Raw genomic sequence first — 23,066 nt, 5'->3', positions numbered from 1 at the left:
ATGCTTTGGCGCACTAAGGGCTCCTACGCTCTTTCGATAAGAAACGCAGATGCCGAATCGTATATACGCTTTATGTAGACCTCCTTATTCCGCCTCTACAGCCGAAATTGAGAGAAAGAAGGGGGGACGAGAGAAAATAAGTAGCCAATAAAGTGTGTGGCCCCAGAGAGGCGGCGGGAACAAAGATATTCGTCGGCGATGACACGCTTTCTACATCAAACCATTTCGCCTTTTCTTGGCGGGTTCAAAACGCGCAGGCAGCGACAAAAGGGCCCACGCGCGATGATTTACGACGCTTGTCGCTTTTTGAATGGGACCGCGCCGCAAGCACAGCTTGCCGCGTGTATATGTTGCACTATGCCCTCTTTCTTCTTGTCTTTATCACATAGGCACTGATTTTGTTCTGTTATCATTTTTTTTATTCCGTTTCTTTCTTTTTCTGTTTTCCTTAGATCTGGCGCAGAGGCAAGAAAAAAAAAGGAGATTCGAAGGGAAAGAAACCTAGGCCTCGAAACAAGCCGTACACCAGAATTCTTGGGCTGCCTGTTCAGCATGGTGTCTCAATTCTTTTTGCGACGTTCCCTGGTCAGAGTATTGAAGCGCGTCTTCTTTTCGGATTGCAGGAGATCACACAAAGGGTAGCGTGCATTGAAGTACTCGTACGGCACAGCCTATCAAAAGATTTCGTGCTGTTTATTACATTCGGTGGCTTAATAGAACGGAGCTTTTTCATGACACGTGCAGTTGGCACACCACGGAAAATCGCGCTTCTTGCGTGACTGTGTCAGCGATGTTTGAAGGCGGCTTCACGGTGCGCAATTCACAACTATTGGCGGCTGGAGTTTTTTAATGAGTAAACGAAGAATGACGCTCCCACAGTTGCGACAACCGTAGTTAGCCTAATGATTGAGATTCCGCAAAGATATTGATTTTTAGTGGTTTTCCAGCTTTACCTGTTTTTTTTTTTTTTCTTTTCGCGTCGGTTGTAAATGAGCTCACGAATGCTGGAATTTAGAAGTGACCACAGGAGTACTAAAAAAAAAAAAAATCCTCTTTCTCTCTACATTTCATACGTATATAATGCAAATTAAATGCGTCATGCTGTCCGAAGAGGGGTCCAACAGAAGCGTTTTCAATATGTGCCTAAGGATTCTGAGGGCACTCTTTCACGGCCGAACGACGAGCAAAAATGCATAAGCAACTCGTCGAGGAAAATCTAAACTGCTTCAAAAGCATTGCCGCATTTATATTCCTGAAAAATAAAAGACAAAAAAAAAAGAGAACGACGGTGTCAGACGCAAAAAATAAAAATAAAATAAAAGCATTTAAGGACGTAAATTCCCATATGTGCTCCACCGCACCTGATTGCCTCAGGGTATAGCCGTGATATAGGTTTTGTCCCCGGCTTTTGAAAGCGGTAAGGTTGGTAGGATGAAAAATACTTTACGCTTATCTCACGAAATACTGTACAGCACCAGGAAACGCTGAGCGTAAGCATCAGCCTGCCGGTGGTTTCACATGATTGAAGGCTTCTACTTACGTATTAGGATATCTTTATGACTGACAGGTGCCAGTAAGACGTGAAAGCCCTGACGCTGGTCATTCGCAACGTGTCTAACGGGAGCAGGCAGCTTCATAAACGCGGCTGCGCATAGTACAGACCTTTCCTGCAGCTTTCCCAAGGCTGCACGGTTTTTATGGCCTGAAGAGGACGGCCGCGCACCTTGTTGCTTATTTTGGTTACTGATAGCTTCCTCACACTTTGCTAGGTGCGCACCGCCGCATCTGTCGCATTTCTCAGACTAGCGGCAACGGCCAAGCCTGACGCCCGCCACGACCACGAGAAAGAGCAGCGCTCGCGTGCTGACATTGATAATGCCCCAAGATGGATGAGCTTCGGGCCTAAAGAAGAAGGCAAGGTGTTTCCCCGCACGCATACAGCTACACTACGCATCTCCTTAAAAGGGAGCAGCGTCAAGGAAGCAGGATAACTGACATCACCTCAAAGTTGTATATATATATATATATATATATATATATATATATATATATATATATATATATATATATATATATATATATATATATATATGGAAGGTAAACGCCTATAGGCACCTTTGTATTCATATCGAAAGAAAAGGTTCTACTGGCTAGCAACGGAGTGTTATACGGTGACTTCAACATCTCAGAGTGGCCATATATATGGCGCAGTCGACAGGACCACCGCTTAGGAAAGAATTCGCAGCCGCTTTACAAGTCTCTTATTTTTGTGCTTGCATTAAGATACAGCTTAGAGTCATTCTACGAGCGTCGTGGGGTGTTTGTTTCCCCGTCTTACTTTCCCGTTTCAAGACCCGAGTATAGGGTCCCGGGAGCTCCTGTCCACCCTCTCCCCTTGTACCGCTATTTGCTACCTTAATGTAGGGCCGAATCACGGTCCTGTTAAGATCGCAAAGACGCGCACTTATCGCAAGTTCTTAATGGGCACATGATGGCAAATTAGACGCTTGAGTAGGGAAGGCAAGCTCCCTCCAGCTTCAGTGACGGTGCACAGTTTTAGGGAGGCAAAAGCCAGAGCTCATTGTAACGCTCCCCACTTTCACTCTTCACTAGTGCAACCCATAAATCATGTGCGTTGGGTTCCTTCCTTTCTGGAGAGCTCGCATGTTGTTCACGTACCTCCTTGCTTGTTTCGTTCGTTTTGCATCGCAGTTTCTGCAAGATTCACTTATAGGGCATGCTTTGCTTGTGTGGAGAGATGCGTCTCGCTTCCGGCCCCTGGGGCTCTTGGGACGATGTATGGAGACGCCGCAGGGCGCCCTTTGTATGGTTTTGTTATCGTTTGAGGCAACCACGGTGACATGAAAATGGTCTTTCGCATCGCTGTGAATATTACGGGGATCAATGAAATCCAAGGAAGGCACGCGGGGAAGATTGTGTGAATCATAGCATTTGCTCGGATTTGTTCAATCCGCAGTTGCAAAAACCCAGACGACGCCCCAAACCTATTCAATGGTCCTGAAAAATTGGAGCTAGCACTTTAGAATGCGTAAAAAAAAAGAACAATGCTCCTGTCCAACTGGGTAGGGTTTGTCGTAACCACTCAGCCGTCGTATTTCTGCCTGTAACGACTGACCTATCGAGAGGAAAAATCTCACCAGAAAACGTATTTTGTAACCACTGTTATAGGTTCCTTAACCCTTACTATTCTGTTTTATCATTTCTCCGCTTTGCCTTTTGTACCATAACTGGCGACTCGCGTTGTTTGTTTACCTCTTAGTCATGAAAGCAACAAGTAGTGCTAATTCGAGAGAGAAAGACTCAGGACAGCGTTTGTAAATGCCGCAGGACGGATTTGTGCCCTAAAACGCCCGCGACAGCTTCGTCGGAGATTATCGCACGGCAGTTGCACATTGCCTGCAATGTTCAAGCATTGAGTAATTAGGCAGAGTGCTGACGCGCAGCCGACGAAGAAATTCAACGTTTCACGAACAAGACTCTTATTTACAGTTACCGCGCATCTTGTACCTGCAGACCATTAAGTCCACAGTGAAGTACACGCCCTTTTTCTCGAACAGGACCCAGCACTATGCTCGAGATGCGTGCTTTATGAAAGACTCCATTGCTAAGCGGGCGAATAAGAGAAGGATGGCATAGCTGCATTCGCGTAACGGGAACCGGGGCCTAGCGCCGTTTTATTTTTTTTTCAAGAACCCAGGAAAGTTTACCGTTACCACTCTCTGCAAGTCTGGTTCTCGGTGACGCTGTTATTGGTGCTACAAAGGAGATACATGCATGCCAAACAGAAGCCCAAAGCGGCACTGAGCCTAAAATTTCAATAACTTACATGTTTGAAACTGCTGCGATCCGCGCGATATTCTGCGATATTATGTGAGTCTATGAAAGAACTGTGAAAGACTGTCGATAGGTAAGACGCAGCAAAAAGTGTTGCTAAGAGCGCCTAACAACGGGACCAAATTTATTTCCTCCCTAAACCTTGCAACTCACAGCAGTGCTTCCGCCGAAGCCGTTCGGCAGCGTTCTGTGGTACGTGAATCACACACATTGCGTGCACGCCTTCAACAAACTCGCTAATCGGCTCCGCTACGTAACCTTCCCATGCCCTGCATATATCCCGCCTCCTGCGAGGAGAGGTGCGGAGAGATGTATGCGGGCGCTACACACTCAGAGCAGTGCTCCACTGTGCACTTCCCGAACTCCCGCTATTCGGCAGTCTCCGCCCAGCCTTTCAAACGCTGCACCGGCTATTTAGCGGTCGTGCCTGCTATAGAGAGTTAGGGAGTGTCTGCTGTCAGACACAGCGGCGGACACTTCCTTTCCCTCCCTCTTGGTCCGCCATTTCTCCCTACAGTTTTCTCCCGGTAGTACAGTAACGTGGGCGTTGTAGCCCGGAGCTCCCCAAGCAAGTTCCCGACACCGCCCTCAGCGCCCGGAACGGAGTCCAAGCGCGATGATTAATAAGCCCTGTTATTCCCTGTCCTCCTTCAACGGGGCTGAGCGCTCCGGCCGACTCCGCGTATTGGGATGCGCCTGTGACTGACAACCATTCAGGCGAGAGAAAAAAATGGACACTCGCGCTGAACTTCCCGAACACCTTTCAGCGGTCGCTTTGCGATCAGCTGGCCGAGCGCGTCTACACGCTGCTTCTCCTTGGCTCCCACACTCAGCTGGCGCAGTGTTAAAGAAGCTTGCTTGACACGATGTTAGGAAACGCCTGTTTTCTTTCCTGTCATCGTTTCAACGCACTCTGCACGTAGTCTTCCAATTTCTGAATGTTCCTTCTCTGCTGACGACCTTTTTTACATAAAGTGGCCGTTCGTTCTCACGAAAGAGCAGGTAGAGAAGTAGTACTTCCTTACTCCCTTCGTCCACTTCGACCGTCTCGTCTCAGTAATGAAAGAAGAAAACTATAATCTATTTTGGTTACACAGGCGGACATGCTTGTGTTGTCCGCTTCGCCCGTCGTAGATGTGGTGACTGTTATGATCCCATCAGTGTAACACGTGGCGTTCTGTGATAGTGGATAACTTCAGAGCTTCCTGCACTTATACTCTTATGGAGCTAGATTTCAATGACTTCCCCCCGTTTTGTGTATGCAGCTTGGTTACTTGATTACTATGGTGACTACTTGGTTACTTGGTTACTATGGTTACTATTTCAGTATGAAAAGCACCGATGAATTATAGTGCACGTGGAAGTAAGCAAGATAGTGTGAGTACTAGACAGTACTCTATAGAAGACAAGATATCACTCTACAATACCTCGTTCCCTATGTACGCAGTGCTCGCTTGATGAAGTGTGCCCCTATACAGTGGACGTCCATTTTCCCATAGTCCACGCCGCACTGATTGTGTTCAAAAGCTTGAAGATACCGAAGACCACTCCTGCAGATACATAACATTTTAATAAGCCTTCTCTCTCCCTCTTCCGAGACTTTTCCACTCACTCTCATACTTACTCAAAAGCCTACGTGTATCACAGCAAATCACAGCATCCCGAGCTATTCGTACAATTTCATCCTTCCTTTCCAAAAATAGCTATGAGGACAGCAGTCGAAGCACATGTCGCTTGAGTCATCCAGCATTTAAAAAGCGAGGGGTACGTTATACTGTAAGCGGTCGCCGTCGTTGCAAAAGTAGCCAGAAGGGGCAAAACTTGTTGCAAAATTTCTTTTTAAAGAGAATCCGCTCCTTTTCACCACAAAACTGGTTGAGGCTCCTCGCAAAGACGGATGGAGCATACACGGCCTTTCGGGACGCTCCGTCGACGGCGTCCCAAAGCTCGGTCAGGAGCGACGGACCGCAAACACCCCCGGGGCAGCCTCGGCTGCGGCTTGATTTGAGGACCCGCGGCATCGCCGCTGCAGTCAAAAAGCGGCAAACACACGACGACGGCGAAAACGACGATGCGCTTCCCGAAAGGGGAGCGGTCCCTAATTCAATTCAACGTCCCAAGAGATACGAGCCAAATGCAAGACTAGGGAAGTTGGGGCTCGTGAACGGGGACCATGGTCTATGCTCCACGACCATAAGTCGGGCGCAAATATATTGAAGTGCGCGGCTGAAAAAAAGGGGGAGGGAGGGAACTGATCGAACGGACAAGAATAAGGGATCTATACAAACAGGATGACATGAGTATTCTTAAACTCACTGCGCTATTGCCCTGCGGGTAGTTATCTGCAGTGCTGCTAAGACGGTGCTCAACGGGATGTGTGCTTGAAAGCAGCAATGACATATACCTGCTTTTAGAGCTGCATTATTTATACGCTATTACACTGGTTAACGACGCCGAGTGCAGTACAGAAACGGAGCTCCAGTTTAAGAAATTGAGGAAGTTAGAAAATTTGAGTGACTACCTTGACTGGCTGCCTACCTATCTCGTCCGGGTCCACCTTGAAATACAAGAAGACGAAGATTCCCAAATACAAACTTTTCAAGAACGCTGTTTCGAAGGCGCTCGCCAAATCCACGGTTTAAGGTTTTACGATATGATGATTCGCGCGGTCAGTCCCTTGAAAACAGGGCGAGGAAACATATCTCCAATTTTTACGCTTTCATAAACACAGGGCTGTACCCCCGCTTCGACTTTCCGCCAAGTCATACTTGTAAAACTGGAAGCCCGTCCTGAAGCAGGGACATCTATGGTACGCTGAATCAAGCAGTCAAAAGAAAAAAGGGAAAAAGGGAAAAAGGGAAAAAAGAAGTAAGGGGTGGAGCCTGTCAACGACAAGTATGCGGCGGAGCATTGTCTACGTGGAACTTGTGCACTCTACTCCTTAGATGAACCGCATATCCTCTCCTTTTAAGAGGATCGATGCATCCAACTGTACTGCATGCAGGAAATGGAGAGAAGAGAAAGACCATGGGGAGTCTTCCTGTTCTCCCCTCCCCTTCCCTGCAGCAGGCTTCCGGATGCGGCGTGTGCGGCCATCCGCAAATCCGATTACGCGACACAGCGGCCAAGACAAACATGTCCGCGCTTTTGACCAAGACGCCGCTGCCCACTCGGCCGGTCCTCCGAGCACCGTAACAACATAGTGCGGCTGAAATGCTTCCCCGCCACTCGAGACGGTGAAAGCGTATCGCTTGCTCTTTTTCCCCATCTCTCGTCTATCGGAGAGTAAGCAGCAAGGGATGCGAAGTAGCGCAACTTGATTGCTTGCCCGTCCAGGTCTGCTTTGAAGATCATTATGAGTGCGTAGATAACCAAAACCAAGCCGAAGAAAGCAGCGCTACTCCTCAGGACGGCTTCAAGCCTGTTTCCCTAATAAAGATAGATGAGCGCTTACCCCCCCCCCCCCCCCCTCCCTCCCCTTGCTTTTTGTACATTTGTCTTCCTTACTTCCCCATGACTAATTAGCAGAAGGAGGAAGCGAGGCGCCGCGTGAAAACCAAATGTTAGTTTGGGGAAAACACATTTATCATCCAGAAAGTGTGTTTGTGTCAGCTGCACATTTTGGCTCGTAAGACTAATGCCGGAAATTGACATCTGTGAAATGCGAGTCTGAAAACATTTCTACTAAATGATAACTTAACAGGGTATCGAAAAGAATATCTGAGCACGCGACGCACTGCGATCCAGTTTAAAAGCATTTTAGCCAAACTACTCTTGCTTTTGCCTGAGGCATAAGCCGAGCTTAGAGCATTCCAGAAAAAAAAGGAAAACTCAGCTTTTTGTAAATCAGAACCAACAGGGCGTATCCGTATCCGTACTTGTCCCTACGAGGATTTCTTAACCTTTTCTATACATGCGATTGAGCAGCTTTATCGACCACTGTAGCCGAAATTCTGATAAGGAGTTTTAGAATACGATGACATGCTATATGCTTAAAGGCGAAGTATGTGGCTATATGTGCCAGAGTTTCCCTCTCTGCTGCGAAGCTAATCTAAAAAATTACGAGAGACTTAGCGGCTATAGTAGTGAAAGGTGAAAGCCTAAGTGCCCCATTCTGCTACGCGACTGGCATTGATTAGTAGTTCATAATTAATTATTTAGTCATTACGTAACTGATCAGACATCAACTAGTAAGGTAATTGCTTATTTTCATTAATTAGTAAGTATTAATCAATTAATTAGTCATTAATCAGTAATTGATAATTGATTGGCATGTGGCCATATAAGGCACTCATTCGCGCCTACTGTGGTGGGGCTCTGTGATTGGTCGAGACCTCTATGACGTCATCCCGCCTCGGCCAATCAGAGCGGCCGCAAAAGCGGGGCACATTTTGTTCACGACAGCATGAGCCATTAAAGGCCCTTATATTGCATAATAACTATTTTCTAGCTGTAATAAAGCAACGGTAACGTAATCCCGTACTCCACCACCTCAAAAGATATGGCCAACTTCAGTTTCTGATCTCATGCCACGCTCAGCTAGTACATCACCAGTTTATATATTCGCTAACTGGGCTATAGGTAACCTGCAATGAAGTTTGCTGTATTGATTACCACGCAGTAACGCATATCCTAGCGAGAAGAGCAAATACTTCTAAGGCGGATGTTTAGAGCGTTTTCACGCCACCTGTATGAGCTTGCAGGGATCATACTGCACGCTCTGTCGAAGCTTTGCGTGGCGTGTGTCAGATAACTGGGCTACATCTAGAGCGCCTGGGCAAGGACGTTATCTGTCACACGCGTATCTATAATGCTGCTGAACATGCTCAGTCATTTATCGCGATTCAAGCGGCTAACAGTAGCATTTTTGAATCACGCTCGGGACAATTGCAGCGTATACCTACGCAGTGCAGGTTCCTTATAGTGCTCTAACTGGGCTACCCATTGTTCCTTGCTTCTTAAATCAGGTGATTATTTGGAACGTGGAACTCACCGGGCTTGTATGCACACGTGTTGTCGAAGTAAGAGACCGACGGTCGTGCGGCGCGGCCGAAGTGCACGTGTCGCGAGAAGCGGTCGTATCGGCTAAGCCGACATTCGCCGCCGTCGTCGTCCCACTCGGCCGAGCGGCACACGAAGGAGCGCTCGGCGACGCACGCCTCCAGGCAGGCCCGGCGCGTGGCGTTGCGCAGCACGCGGTTGTCGTGGCCCTCCAGTTCCATACCCTGGATCCACTCGGCCACGAAGAGACGATCGCAGAAACCTGCAGCCAAGGGTGAAAATGGCACGCAAGTTAAAAAAAAAAAAAACAAAGACGTTATTAAAATGGTACCTGGAACGGTTCGATGGAAAATAGAGACTTTGCCTGACACAGGCAAGCATGATCCACATGATATGGACATGTACGCACTTAGAAAGCAGTTCAGGGATTAGTCAAGGGTTCGACGAAAGTTCGTCTGGTCAGGCATGGTAGTTGAGTAAAAAGAGTTTCAGTCACTGACCAAGTCAATATGAAAAAAGAAGACGTTTCGGAACCCCTACGGGTTCCTTGATCACAATCAAGGATCAAGGATGCGGAGATTGTGATCAAGGAACCCGTAGGGGTTCCGAAACGTCTTCTTTTTTCATATTGACTTGGTCAGTGACTGAAACTCTTTTTACTCAGTACAGGGATTATTAGAAAAGAAGAAACAGTGCAGGTTCTGATCAAATGAAGTCATAAATCAAGTCCTGGCCGCTGGCAGTTACCAAGGGGCTCCTAGCCTTGGAAGTTGAAACGTCCTGTAATTTGATTCAAGAAACAAATATTTGTTCGCTTGGTCTCTCTCTAAGAACCCGTTAATATTGTTTGCTAACAATAAAATCCCGATAATTCGGACTCGGAAGAGGGGCCGGGCCGCTCGCGCTTCTTTCAACACAGGTGATGTTAACAAGGTCAAGGGGGCATGCGGAATGAACCGGTGGCTCTGATTAAGCGGATCAAAATAACGTGATTGAACTCACAAGGAAATTCTTAGCGGCACATATGAGTGACACAAGATACATAGCTCGAAATGCACGTTCAAATGTGTTCTTACCCTGAGGAGATAGTGTCCTCGATGTCTGATAAATGCTGCATACTTTGTTGAAATTTTTCACTGTAAGCATTGTCAGCATACGCAAGGACGGGCGTTGGAAACCGATAACAGTGTAAGGCCGCACGAAGCCATACCTCATTTTAACAGTTTCTTCTGAATAAGACATTTGCATTACATTAGGTTTCATGGGCCAGCTTATCTGTCACCAACGGCATCTAAATCTCCCCGTTGTTCTGGCTCATCTTTCTTGTGCTGAGAAGAGGCTCGGTGCAGATATGACAGTCGCCAACATGGCGCAGTTGATATGCACCTACGACACACCTGTGCCTATTTCTACGCAAGGGTAGAGCCTAAGGTTAATGTGTGCAGTAGTGAGTAAAATAGATTAGCACACGTGACGGATCACCGGGTCACCGGAACGATAACGCGTGGTGCTGCGGTTGACGAAGAGGCTGGTAACCAGAGTGCATGACCATTCCTATTCTTCAGTATTAGGGGGTGCAGCGAGCTGTCACGGGCCAGGAAAAATTTATTTTTGCTCACATAAAACTACCAAATAGAAGCCATCGTCGCTCATGATAATCTAGATATAAAGAAATGCCACATGCACAGCAGTCACGTAAGGTCGGCACTTCAACACTGGGGTATTGGTACGATTGTTAAAGGTTATTTACTGCCGCCCCCCCCGGCCCGCCCTTGTGCTGCAAAAATAGGAACGGCCCTTTTCGCAAGTCTATAGGAACCACAGCGCTGCGTGGTCAAATATCACAGCTCTGGCGACAGTCACGTGTGCTAATATTGTTTCCTCGCGACTAGTCTCTCGAGAGTATTCCATCTTAGACTAGGAAATGTAAAATGGAACGCTGGATGAGGCGGAGGGGGTTGGAGTAATTATGAAAAAACTAAAGCTGAGCTAAGCGATACATCTTGTATGTATGAACACAGCGAGAGAAAAATACCGAGAATAGACGTGAGCAGGTGATCGCAAAGAAACAGGGAACTCCGATGATTCCCTTTCAGCGCAATCATTCAAGGCACTCGACTTTGAGAGTATCCGTAGACACACGTTTCATCAGCCAAAATTGAGAATCGAACGGGGCTGCAGAGTCTGATACCACGAATGGAAAGAAAATCTTTTTCACCAGCCCTTCACGAAATCCGCAGCGAGATATTGCAAATGCTCTCCTTCATACCAGCCGCCGGGAATACAATAGGACGGGTATGCGTGACGATAGATTGCACGAGTATATAATAAGAGTACGTTACCTCATCTTTCTGGAGCTCACATACATTTATGTCGCGTGATTTGCATTTGAGGTTTCATTCTTTTAAACTGCCCGACTTTCTTATTTTTATGTTCGAGTGGATTACGAAGCACGGACAAGAAACGAGACTGCTATCCGAGCGTTGGTGTTCATTCGAGAAGTGGGAATGGCGCTGTGTGGGTGTGGTGTTTGCAGTGACGTGTGCAGGTACTCGCCAGGCATGCACATCTTCAACGCTCCATCAAAGGACCTTATCGCATATAAGAGCAAGAAGGTGGGAGATGTAAACCTTGGAACGCACTCCGCAACACCTGCTTCACCGCATCTACGAACAAACCAGATATGAGGCAGGTCATATTTTGGCTTTGAAGCTCAGCGCCACAGGGAAAAGAAAAAGGGAGGAAGGATCGCGGATTTCCGGGTAGCAACGGAATATGGATCGAAATTGAGACTTGCACTCTTCTTTGTGTGCGGAAATGTCTTAGTGTACCTGGTGTGGGCGGCGAGAAAATAGTTCTTGCATTTTTTTCTCGCTTTAGGGCTGTAGATTTTTGTAATATTTGGAAGCCGTGTTTAAAGTCGGAGAAAATTTTGCAGGATGCGGGCTCGGGGGAATGTAAACTGTTTTGGCTCCGTTTCAATGCCTAATCCGCTGCGAGCGACTGACAATCTTTCGGTGGATAGAACAGGCATGCCCCAACGCGATTCGAGACTATTACGCGATAGCGTATAGGAATGATGCCGCCGGAAAGCTGTCGCCGCCCCCCCCCCTTCCCCCCGTTTCCTCCCCAGAAAAAAAAAAAAAAAAAAAAAAGCGGAGGAAAACGAGTAAAAAAAAATGTGAACGAGATTTTGTATATTGTGACGCAAGCGTCCTTTTTGGAGCATTCAGGGTGGTGTCATATTATGTCGCTTCTCATTTAGCATCCAACTGGTGGCCAAGTTGGCGACTAGTTTGCGATAAGGATTTGAACCCAGAGCATATGCGCCTCATGATGTATGCCGTTGACTTTAAGTCGCGGTTTCTACAGACAAGTGAGACATTGCGACTTCCTTTCCCCAAAACCAAGTTAAAAGAAAAAAATATTGAAAAATTCACGAAATGAAAAGGCGATGGTATATCGCTATCGCGTCTACTTATCAGGCGATGTTTGAGCTTTATCTGCGGCGTAGTCGCCATGATCGCGCAGATTATATATATATATATATATATATATATATATATATATATATATATATATATATATATATATATATATATATATATATATATATATATATAATTTTTTTTTGCGACCTCATATCCCAGAGTTTTTTGCCCATAACTATATTTTTGCGTGGTAGTGCTCCCTTCTTCGTCTGCACCGGGGACACTTTTGACTAGTTGGAGTGAAATGGCGAGAGATCCAGCGTGGGAAAGACGGGAAATAACGAGATACACGTACGTGTATTTCAGTGTGCCTTCTCTCTATCCCGATGTCTCTCTCTAGTAGTGCTAGACGCGATTGGACGATCATGAGTAATATACGCCTTTAGTGAATGAACGCTCTGAATAGGCTACGCGTTTATTGGCGATTATATTCACGGTGCGGCGCACCATTATTTCCTTTCAAAAATAAAATTTATTGCTTGACAGGATACTCTCAAGCCGGTGAACTATGAGGTAAATAGTCATTTAATATGGATCGCAAATCTTTAATCATAGTAACCATTCCCTTAGAACGGAACAAGGCTGTATAAATTTCGCAAGGTATTAGTTCGAAGCAAACTGTTCTCGTTTTCTGCAAGGTTGAATCAGGCTGAACATATTTTCTGGAAAAAGTGCCCGCCTGTAGCAAGACACTAATTTTATAGCATAAAAAGAAGGAAAAGTAAGTAAAGCGTACAAAACATGTGTGCCGAACAATTAATCTGTATTGGGCCAGGAGAAAGAATTTCGACGCACCTGATGTTCGGCAAACAAGAGATTTGTGCATGAACACACACTAGCAGCCTTCGCACGGAGCGAGCCACAGCCGATATGGCCTTCGAGCAGTTACCGCCTGCGCGAAATACGAATTGATTCGTTTGCGTTCAAGGTAGGCACCACTGTCAGCGTTTCTTTTACGCCTGGATCACCATTCACCGCAAAATAAAAAAAAAGTAAAGGGATCATGATTGTTCTAAGGAACACAATGAAAGAAATAAGGTTAAATAAAATGTTAATTTCTCTTGCCGCCGAGCCAGAAGCAAACACAGAGGGATCTTGGGAAAATTTGGTCTTCGCTCATCCTCTTACAGCTCTTGCTGTTTTTTCTCGCTCGCTCGCTCGCTCGCTCTCTCGCTCACTCACACACACACACACACACACACACACACACACACACACACACACACACACACACACACACACACACACACACACACACACACACACACACACACACACACACACACACACACACACACACACACACACACACACACACACACACACACACACACACACACACACACACACACACACACACACACACACACACACACACACACACACACACACACACACACACACACACACACACACACACACACACACACACACACACACACACACACACACACACACACACACACACACACACACACACACACACACACACACACACACACACACACACACACACACACACACACACACACACACACACACACACACACACACACACACACACACACACACACACACACACACACACACACACACACACACACACACACACACACACACACACACACACACACACACACACACACACACACACACACACACACACGCGCGCGCTCGCTCCCTCTCTCGCTCCCTCCCTCCCTCCCTCCCTCCCTCCCTCCCTCCCTCCCTCCCTCCCTCCCTCACTCACTCACTCACTCACTCACTCACTCACTCACTCACTCACTCACTCACTCACTCACTCACTCGTCCTTTTACGGCTCTCGCTGCTTTTGTTCACTCCCTCATTCTACCACAGAGGACGTAATCTGGGAAGATTTCTCTTCACTTGCAAATACATGCTAGGTAACAGGACCATAGTACATACATTTATCTCTCTTCGATTACGGCGTGCAGAAAGCAAGAACGCCACAAAAACAGAGGAAGGGTAAGTGCGACCAAGGTATTTGCTGAAGCAGCTTAAAACTCCCGGACTTCAGCAGCGACCCGCAACGGTATACTATCATCTGGGACGCCAGCTGTCTCACTCGCCCTAATTCTCACGACATTCCGTTAGACTCTTGCAAACTTCTCCGATGGGCAAGTTCCTTCAGTGCGAAGGAATGTGACGAAAGAGAAACGCAAAAACACTCAACCAGAGAAGCGAAGAGAGGACGGGAGAAGGAGATGGGAGAGCGGGTCCGGAAAAGAGCTTTCTGAAACGCTGACCCGAGCAGCAGCTCTTTCTGTAACGACAGCCATTTCCCAAAGTACCACATTGCGGTGTCCATGAGCTACTAGTGCGAGCATAGTTATGCTTAAGGCGATCACGAAGTTCGAGGAGCCTCCAAAAATGACACTTCGATGCCCGGACTTGTGAAGTAAGCGGCGAGAAGCTGCCGCTATCTCGGTGTCTTCGCGGTCTATCTATCGCTTTTTGCCACTTTCAGGGAGAGAGACTCAGACGAAGCGTCATTTGGAAATGGGCAATAATGTGCACTCTATTTCGTTTGCTCCCTGCATGAACAGTTTCGCAGTACTCCACTGCCGAAGCTGGAATGATGACTTTGCAGTCTCCCCTGCCAAGCCAGAAGACAGCGCCTGTCAACGTCATGCATTACTGCAGCATTAGTCATGACATCTTTATGAGTGAATTTGGCACAGGAAGCTTCTCCGTCTTTTCTCTCACTACGTATATGTGCGAAAGCTATCAGGTTCATGCCGCAGCATTTGCTCGAACGAATATCGTGGGTTTATTTTTACATTATCGCGGCTAAAACTATAATAATATGCATAATCAAGAAGTTTGATACAATACCAAAATGCAGGAGATAAAATGAACTGCTAGCGCTTCCTATAATGCTAGGAAGATTTGGAACTGTCAGCAAGAGTAGGCTGAGAAAGAGTGAAGATGCAATAAACGAAAATATTTTAGCACCGGCCAGAAGCCCTGAGTTGGTAGAGGAGGCCGTAGGTGAGCAGTGTAAGTCAAATGCAATCCCCTGACAACAAAACACAGCAGCACAGAGTGTTTCATCGGTGAAAGCCAGAAAACTTCAGTCCTGGAAAGCGCACGCGATAAAAGCTACAAATGATAGATCACTTTGCGAGAAAGAATACAGCCGAGAGATATATAGAGTGTTTATTTTAAGAAAGTCAGAACTGAATTGCTGATATTGTTGTGTTTCTTATTGAATCCCTCGTGAAAGAGACGTCTCTGAATGATGCAATAAAATCACACACGTTTTAAAAAACCCAGAGTATCATGCCATTTATGCTTCAAGAAACGAAACCCTGAGTGCGAGTTGACATGATAACGAGTTCACAGGCAACAAAATAATATATATTTTTTCAAAGTGATTGTGAAATAAGTATGAGTCGAGAAGAATTAATGGAGAGAAGACTGCAGTATGGCTTCATCTGCTGCTAGCCCCTAATTCTTATTTTTCACAAAACGATTACCATAAACAAGTACTTTAGTTATAGTTCTCAAAGTTACATTAAAATATGATGTCGTACGCAGTCGCACGCAACTTGCCAGCTTCACTTCAGTGCTAAATTTCCTCGGACGGCAAGTGGGCGACCATAGCACAAATGCATCATCATATGTCAAGCAATTATCGCGCAGATATAAACACTTTTCGTGCAATGCCATGCCGAGGTTGCACCACGTATAGGCGATGTACCACGAATAGAGATAAGTAGAGCTGGCGTCAAATACTCTTTCAAGCATATATTGCACTTGAAAACGCAACATGATAAGCTGAAGTATTCACTTCGGTTCAGTTTTATTCGTTATTAGCGTTCGTTATTGATTACTTGGTACCCGCTAAACTTTGGCAAGGTTGCGCTGTTGTTAATAATAATGCTGACAGCAGATGCACTTAGCGCTCGGAAACATCTGCGACTTCGCTCGCATTGTTCCGCTTAATCCCGAAGTGGGCGAAGCGCTCAATATATGCTATTTCCACCGCTGCGTTCCATTAGGGCAAATCACACGTTCAGCCCAGATGACTGATTAAGTGAGAACACGCGAAATGCCGTCCCTTTGAGTTGTAAGCGCACACACCAAACTCCTCGTGCTTGATTGCTGCATGGGCGATGTTGCAACGTTGGGTGGTCACGGTCGCCAAAAAGCAGATGCCGGTAAAGCACGCCGTCCCAAACTCGAGCCCGCTTGCGCCGATTATCGTCGTAGACAGCGTTCCTCCACACCGCTAGACGGCAGAACGGGCGTTCCCGGTCATTTAGGCGTAAGCAGCACATGCTTCCTATCGTTAAATTGAATACCACCGACGTTGGGAGTCGAGAAGCAACGGAATACCGTTGCATTAGCACTGTGCACGCTCCGCGGTGGCAGGTTCGTGTCGTGTCTCATTAGTGTAGGCTCGCAATTCGTGGGATGGGCTGAGCAACGCATCTCCTGGAATCATTACGCTCGGCGCCAGTCATATGCACTCAGGTAGGACTAGTTCCGCACTGGAGGTAACCTTACGCTGCTTGAAGACTGCGTTCGTGTTTGCAGAGATACCGCTTCGTGCTTCTTCAGATGTGCAGCATGGATACGCTCAAATTTCTTCGAAACCGACTGGCCGCCACAATTGAATCACCATAATCACCATAATCATCATCATCATCAGCCTGACTATACCCACTGCAGGGCGAAGGCCTCTCCCATATTTCTCTACTTAACCCGGTTCTGTGCTAGCTGCATCCACTTGACCCCTGCGAACTTCTTAATCTCATCCGCCCACCTAACTTTCTGCCGCCCCCTGCAACGCTTTCCTTCCCTTGGAATCCAGTTTGTTACCCTAAGCGACCATCGGTTATCCTCTCTTCGCACTACATGTCCTGCCCATGCCCATTTCTTCTTAATTTCCACTAGAATGTCGGTAACTTGAGTTATTTCTCTGACCCACTCTGCACGCTTCCTATCTCTTAATGTTACCCCTACCATTTTTCGTTCCATAGCCCTCTGGGTTGTCCTCAACTTAAGTAGAACCCTTTTGGTTAGCCTCCACGTTTCAGCCACATAGGTAAGTACAGGTAAGATGTAACTGTTGAACACTTTCCTCTTGAGCAATACCGGTAAGCTGCTAGTCATAATCTGTGAGTGCTTGCCAAATGCGCTCCATCCCAATCTTATTCTTCTTGTTATTTCCTTTTCATGGTCCGGATCTGCGGTTACTACCTGTCCTAAGTAGACATATTCGCCTACCACTTCCAGTACTTCGCATCATAATCTGACCTGCTTATTCCTCCTTTCGGTTCCAAATTTAAGCGAACGGTGGAGGGGGCGGAGGGGGGGCTGTGTGGGGGCAGGTGACCTAAGCTCCTCTTTTAATAAGCCTTTAAAGGTATGACGCAACGGCACAGGCTATCACCTCACATCGAAGTCGTAGGCATACCGTAGGCCTTGATACACCTGGAAGATGCTGGGGCGTTTCGTCCTTGCGGAATGTAGAAGCAGACACACATTTAATTTTTCGGATTCTCGAGGTACTTATGATTTGAAGGTAGGTACTAAGCAAAGGAACGTGGAGAGACATTGGTGATCACTGTTGGGCTAGAAACACAGCTCCCTAACAATCTGTTTGCCCAGCTATACATCCTCAGTCTCAGCTCGCCTTGGCATCGTTTGCACATTGCCGGTAAAACTAGATCCATCAATCAGACATGATATATGACTGGCGCAAGTATTGAGCGGGTTGAGGTTAGGTTTTGGTGCAAAACGTAGTAAAAATGCAAGTTTGGAGGGAAATGTGATGTTAAGAGAGCATAGTACAGCATATGATGCATTGTCGGTTTCTAGTAATTTGGCAAACTATTGCCCCCGTCGCGGTAACGCTGAGATGGAAAAAAAAAAAATTTCAGCTATGAAGCTTTGCGAGGCCAGGTTCGGGGACGCAAATTCTCCTGGCAAGGTCTAAGGGTACTTTGAAAAGAGTGATTTTCGAAGCCTTCCGAATGAATTCGGGTCAGGAGGGAGAGTGTGTGGGTGAGCCACCAGTAGCCCTCAGTAGGAAGTAGTTGAAGCTGCTTCTTCAGGAAAATAGCAGAAGATAGGATTGGTTTACAGTTCTTAATTTTGTTTTCATGCCTTTTATTTTTCCTCGATTATTTGTTTTTGCTTTTCTTTTCCCTCTGATCTCTTGTCTTCTTCAAATTTGCTTCTTTTTCTTGTTTTTTTTTTCTTTCTTTGTAGTCATGGAACGTTTTTTTCTTTCCCCACAATACTAGATTAAAACCGCCAGTTGGTAATGTGCGCTTCACCGGTGTGGACGCCTTTTTTTCTGTGCTCGCTATTGTTCATGTAAATCACATGCTCTCTGATGCAGCGCCATCTATACGCAATTATGCAGCGCCAGCAGTTCAGAGCATAGTGTCACCAATTAGCCCGCAAACATGTGTACAGAGTATTATTTGAGTGAAAGCTCAAATTATTGCTTGTAACGGATAAACCTGCACGTCGTAACTTTTGCTAATAACTGGCGCGTCATAACATGGGCTTGCTATTCCCTTTCAGATTTACGTCAAAAGTCTAACTGGCCTGATTAACCGCACATAAGTCCGTCCGTCCATCTGTCCTTTTGTCTGTTAAACGAATTATTAGCATGCCCCTAGCAGGTTGTAGTTGGCATGCGATAAGGCTTGGTAGTGATTGGTCTGCGGTTCCTGTGACGTCACAAGACAAGTTATAACGGGCAGCATATATCAGGGTCGCCCTTAAAAAGCACGCCTTTTGCGGACGGTAGTTGGCAGGTGACATGAAAGGGAACTGATTGATCAGCCGTAGAATGAGCCAGCAGTTAACAAAGTAACGTTATGCAAGAGTAGAGTTTGTACAAAAGTTACGTATACACACATTCATATTCATTATGCTATGTGCCGTAACCCAAAACTTTACAAAGTATCATTATCTACAGTGACGCAATGCTTTCACATCTCACACTTAAGCAGTCTTCAGTGTTTCTGCTGTATGTTTTATAGCATCTGAAATTATGATCGATTGAATGAATATATTGTGAATTGTGTTTCCGTGCTTTTTAAATGCGCGGGACTGCTTCTTCACTCCGCCCTTCACCTGCACTAGGTATATTGTCAATCTAAGCAGGGTTAAGGAGCTATAGGCTGTTTTTTTTTTTTTTTTTTAGTCGTTATTTATTGCCTCAGGGCATCGGTAGGTTATGAGATGAAGGATGAATAAATGATTAAATGAATGGAAAAAGGTTGGCTGATTTTATGAAGTCCAGAAGTGAGCGATGATGAGGTCCCTGCGTCCAAGTGACGTATGAGGCAGGATTGGTTGCTGAAAGGCCAGCTATTCTCAGGTGCCGGATTCGTGTTGGCTTGAATGCTGGGCAGTCCCACAGCAAGTGGTGGATGTCGGCCTCGACATCTTCGTTGTTACAGATCGGGCATCCTGGGCGAGGATATAAGTGTTGGAAGTATGACCACGTCCTAGTTAAGCTGGTGTAAGGGCAACACCGACCCGGATCCTTCTAAGCGCAACCTCCTCTGCACGGGTGAGACCGCGGTGAAGGGATATCGCACACGGAGGGATAAGTGCACGTGTGCGGCGCCGGAGGTGCTCCTTTCTTGACAAAAGGAATGTAGCGTCGTCGACTTCGAGAAGCCGTGGGATTAATGCGTCTTGGTTCACGAGGCGGGTTGCAAAATCAGCTTGACTTTGCGAAGGCAGTAGATCCCGTGGGACCCACTCAATGCGTATTGATTGTGGGATGCGCACCGCAAGCTGGTGGATGTCCTGGCAAATTTTAGGGCAGCGGCTGACACGTCGGAGCAGACGTACTGCTCTAAGTGCGTCAGTGCGGATGACAATGTGGGCTGTAGGGAGCATGGTTATAGAAGTCACGGAGCAGAGTGCCTCCTGAACTGCCACAAGCTCAGCGCAGAAAGATGTAAGTGGTTCCGAAAGCTGAAACGTAGTTGTCTGATTCAGGCTAGGTCTCCGTGGACAGTGGATTGCCGTTTTGGCTTCACAGCCTTGCAGGCTTCCATCTACGTACACTACTATGGAATCTTGAGGCAGGTTAGTATCTTGCTCTTCAAATCTCTGGCGTAGCAACGATGCAGAGTTGGCAGACGTCGGTCTGCGGATGTCAGTTGGCTTGTTGTCTCCTAACTGTATAAATTTCCAGGGAGGGAGAACTGGCGCAGGTGGCTGAAGAATAATGTGTGACGTTGCATACGCCCTCAGTGCTTGCGTGGAATGTGACAAAGCGGCCTTGAGTCTGCGAGCATCTCGGCGCTGCTGCACCAGTTCATCGATGGTGTTGAGCTGCGCATTCTCCTGTAACGCTACGACCGGTGTGATTCGTGGAAGGCATGTTATGGTCCTCATAGCTTCTCGATTTACGGCTTCAAGGCGATCCCATTGTGCCCTTGTAAGATGCTGGAACTGGGCCTGATAAACAATACGGGGCTCCAGAACCGCCCTCACTAACTGGCGTGCAACAGACGAGCCAGCGCCACCCGTTTTAGGTGCAATTCTTCTTATTAAACTTGTAGTTTGAAGTGCTTGCTTTTTTGCCTGAGAGAGCCAAGCAGTCGCTGATCCTGATTGGTGAATTGTTAAGCCCAGAATTTTCAGGCTCGAACTTTCTTGTGTTGGGGTTCCTGATAGAGAGAGACGAATTGGATTTGAGGCAAGTTTACGGCGTCCCCAGCGGTTGGCGACTGACGTGTATGAAGTTTTACACACAGAAAGTTGAAGGCCAATGGAGGATGCGTAATCAGAGGTTACGTCTAATGCTGACTGAAGGGCGGCCTCTTGAGTGAGAAGATCATGGTGAGTGCTCCATACAGTGATATCATCTGCGTACTGCAAAAACTTGATTTCAGGGATATCATGTAAGCGCCACGCCAATGGGATGAAAGTAATATTGAATAACGTTGGAGACAATACTGATCCCTGGGGCACACCACGTAGTGAAACAAATGAACCAACAGTGTCACCGCTGAGGCGTATTGAAAATTTTCTTCCGTCCAAAAATGATGCGACAAAAGTGCGTACTCTCGGAGGGAGATGAAGCATGTCAATGGCATTCAGGATTGCAGCATGACTGATGTTGTATATGCCTTTTCAACATCGATTGCTAATATGGTACGTACATTGCGGCTGCGGGTAGATGACAGAACTGCTGATACCAAGACAGCCAACCCATCCTCTGTACCTATGTATGGACGAAATCCAATTTGAGCAGGGTGATAAAAACCGTGCTGTTCAAGCCACCAAGAAAGTCGTGTGGCTAGCATTTTCTCTGCGAGCTTGCAAAGCGTTGATGTTAAGGAGATTGGTCGTAAGTTGGCGAGGTCCGTTGGAGGCTTCCCAAGTTTTTTGAATAGGGATCACGACAGCGGTTTTCCAGCTCTCGGGTACGACATCATCGAGCCACACTTTGTTTATGGTGTCTAGTAGTTGAGGAAGTGCAGCAGTACTGAGGTTCTTGTAAACCTCATACTGAATTTTGTCCAGGCCGGGCGCTGTTTTCCGTTTCGCATCGTCAATTGCAGCCAGCAGCTCGCACATCGAAAAGGGGCTCGCAATTCCATCTGCGTCGGCAGCAGATGGTAGTTTCCATGCGTCTGCAGGGATACCTGCCAAATTAAGGTTTACAGCTGAAGGAGGCAGTATATCGTATTTTGGGAAAAATTTTCGAGCAGCTTCTTTGGCGAAATCACCCGGCGACAGATTAGCCGCAAAGCATGCTGTTGCTGCTGCGTCAGTAGAACGACGACCATGTTCCATTGCACGAAACGTTCGCCATAGTGAGGCATTCGATGATTTATCAGAAAATTGTTCACACCATGCGGCACCGGCGTCGCGAGAGATCGCGTTCATATCTCCGAGCCTTCGCGGTAAGATAATTCAGTCGTGTACGTGCCTGCCCCGAAGTAGGGTCTCGCGTAGCAGCCAGCTCAGCTTGACGGTGGGCTGCCCACAAGTTAAGCAGGCCGAGATCTGGTGCCGGTCGACCTACATCAATCCAGGTAGTAGTCGTAGCGCTGAATTTAGTGCTCTCTGCATACGGTCAACAAGGAGTGACGGCGAATCTGAAGACATACTGTCGAGACATGAGCGAAAGCTGTCCCAGTTTATCACAGAACATTTGCGGCGTAAAGGGCGGAGACGGGAGGGATGGAGACCGATGAGGATAGGGTGGTGATCACTTCCCCAGCAGTCCGGCTCCATGTGCCATGAGGGAGTTCCTGCGCCCAACCACCACGTCAGGTCTGGAGCATAGGCAGCACTACGTATGTGACGCACAGGCCGTGTTGCTGTACCAGGGTGATTAAGCAGAACAAACAGGGCATCAGTGAAGGCGTCCCGCACACGCCTACCACGAGGGCTTGCAGTCGGATACCTCCAATCTGGGTGAGGGGCGTTAAAGTCGCCTCCGACTAAAATTGGACACCCGGGCTATTGCCGACGAACACTTAATAACCAGCCAAGATTAATACGGGAAGAGGCGCCTCCAGCTGGTCGAACGTAATAAGAAACAAGAACAACGGTTCCTTTCAGAAATTTCGCAGCAACTGCTACTACCTCTTGGTATGATGTGCACCCCTTTTCGAGAGAAAGGCGTACATGAGGAATACTCGTTTCAACATATATCGCCGCCTTTCCCGGGGGAGAAGCAATCTGCACGCGACGGT

At 47.0% G+C, this 23,066-nt stretch overlaps 1 protein-coding gene across 1 annotated transcript in view; it reads right to left on the bottom strand.

Annotated features, from left to right (window-relative positions):
• The window catches only part of LOC146182152 (uncharacterized), a 108,153-nt gene that overhangs the window by 72,642 nt on the left and 12,445 nt on the right, over window positions 1-23,066 (bottom strand). The window contains exon 4 of the mRNA XM_084575903.1: window positions 8,849-9,118. Coding sequence (XP_084432029.1) covers window positions 8,849-9,118 — 270 coding nt within the window. The remainder of the gene's footprint in view (window positions 1-8,848; window positions 9,119-23,066) is intronic.

Source organism: Amblyomma maculatum, chromosome 8, assembly GCF_055883805.1.
Source record: "Amblyomma maculatum isolate TAMU_Amacu chromosome 8, ASM5588380v1, whole genome shotgun sequence".
Classification (NCBI taxonomy): Eukaryota; Metazoa; Arthropoda; class Arachnida; order Ixodida; family Ixodidae; genus Amblyomma; species Amblyomma maculatum.
The sequence above is the reverse complement of the archived record's forward strand: the minus strand, read 5'-3'. Positions and strand labels throughout refer to the sequence as shown.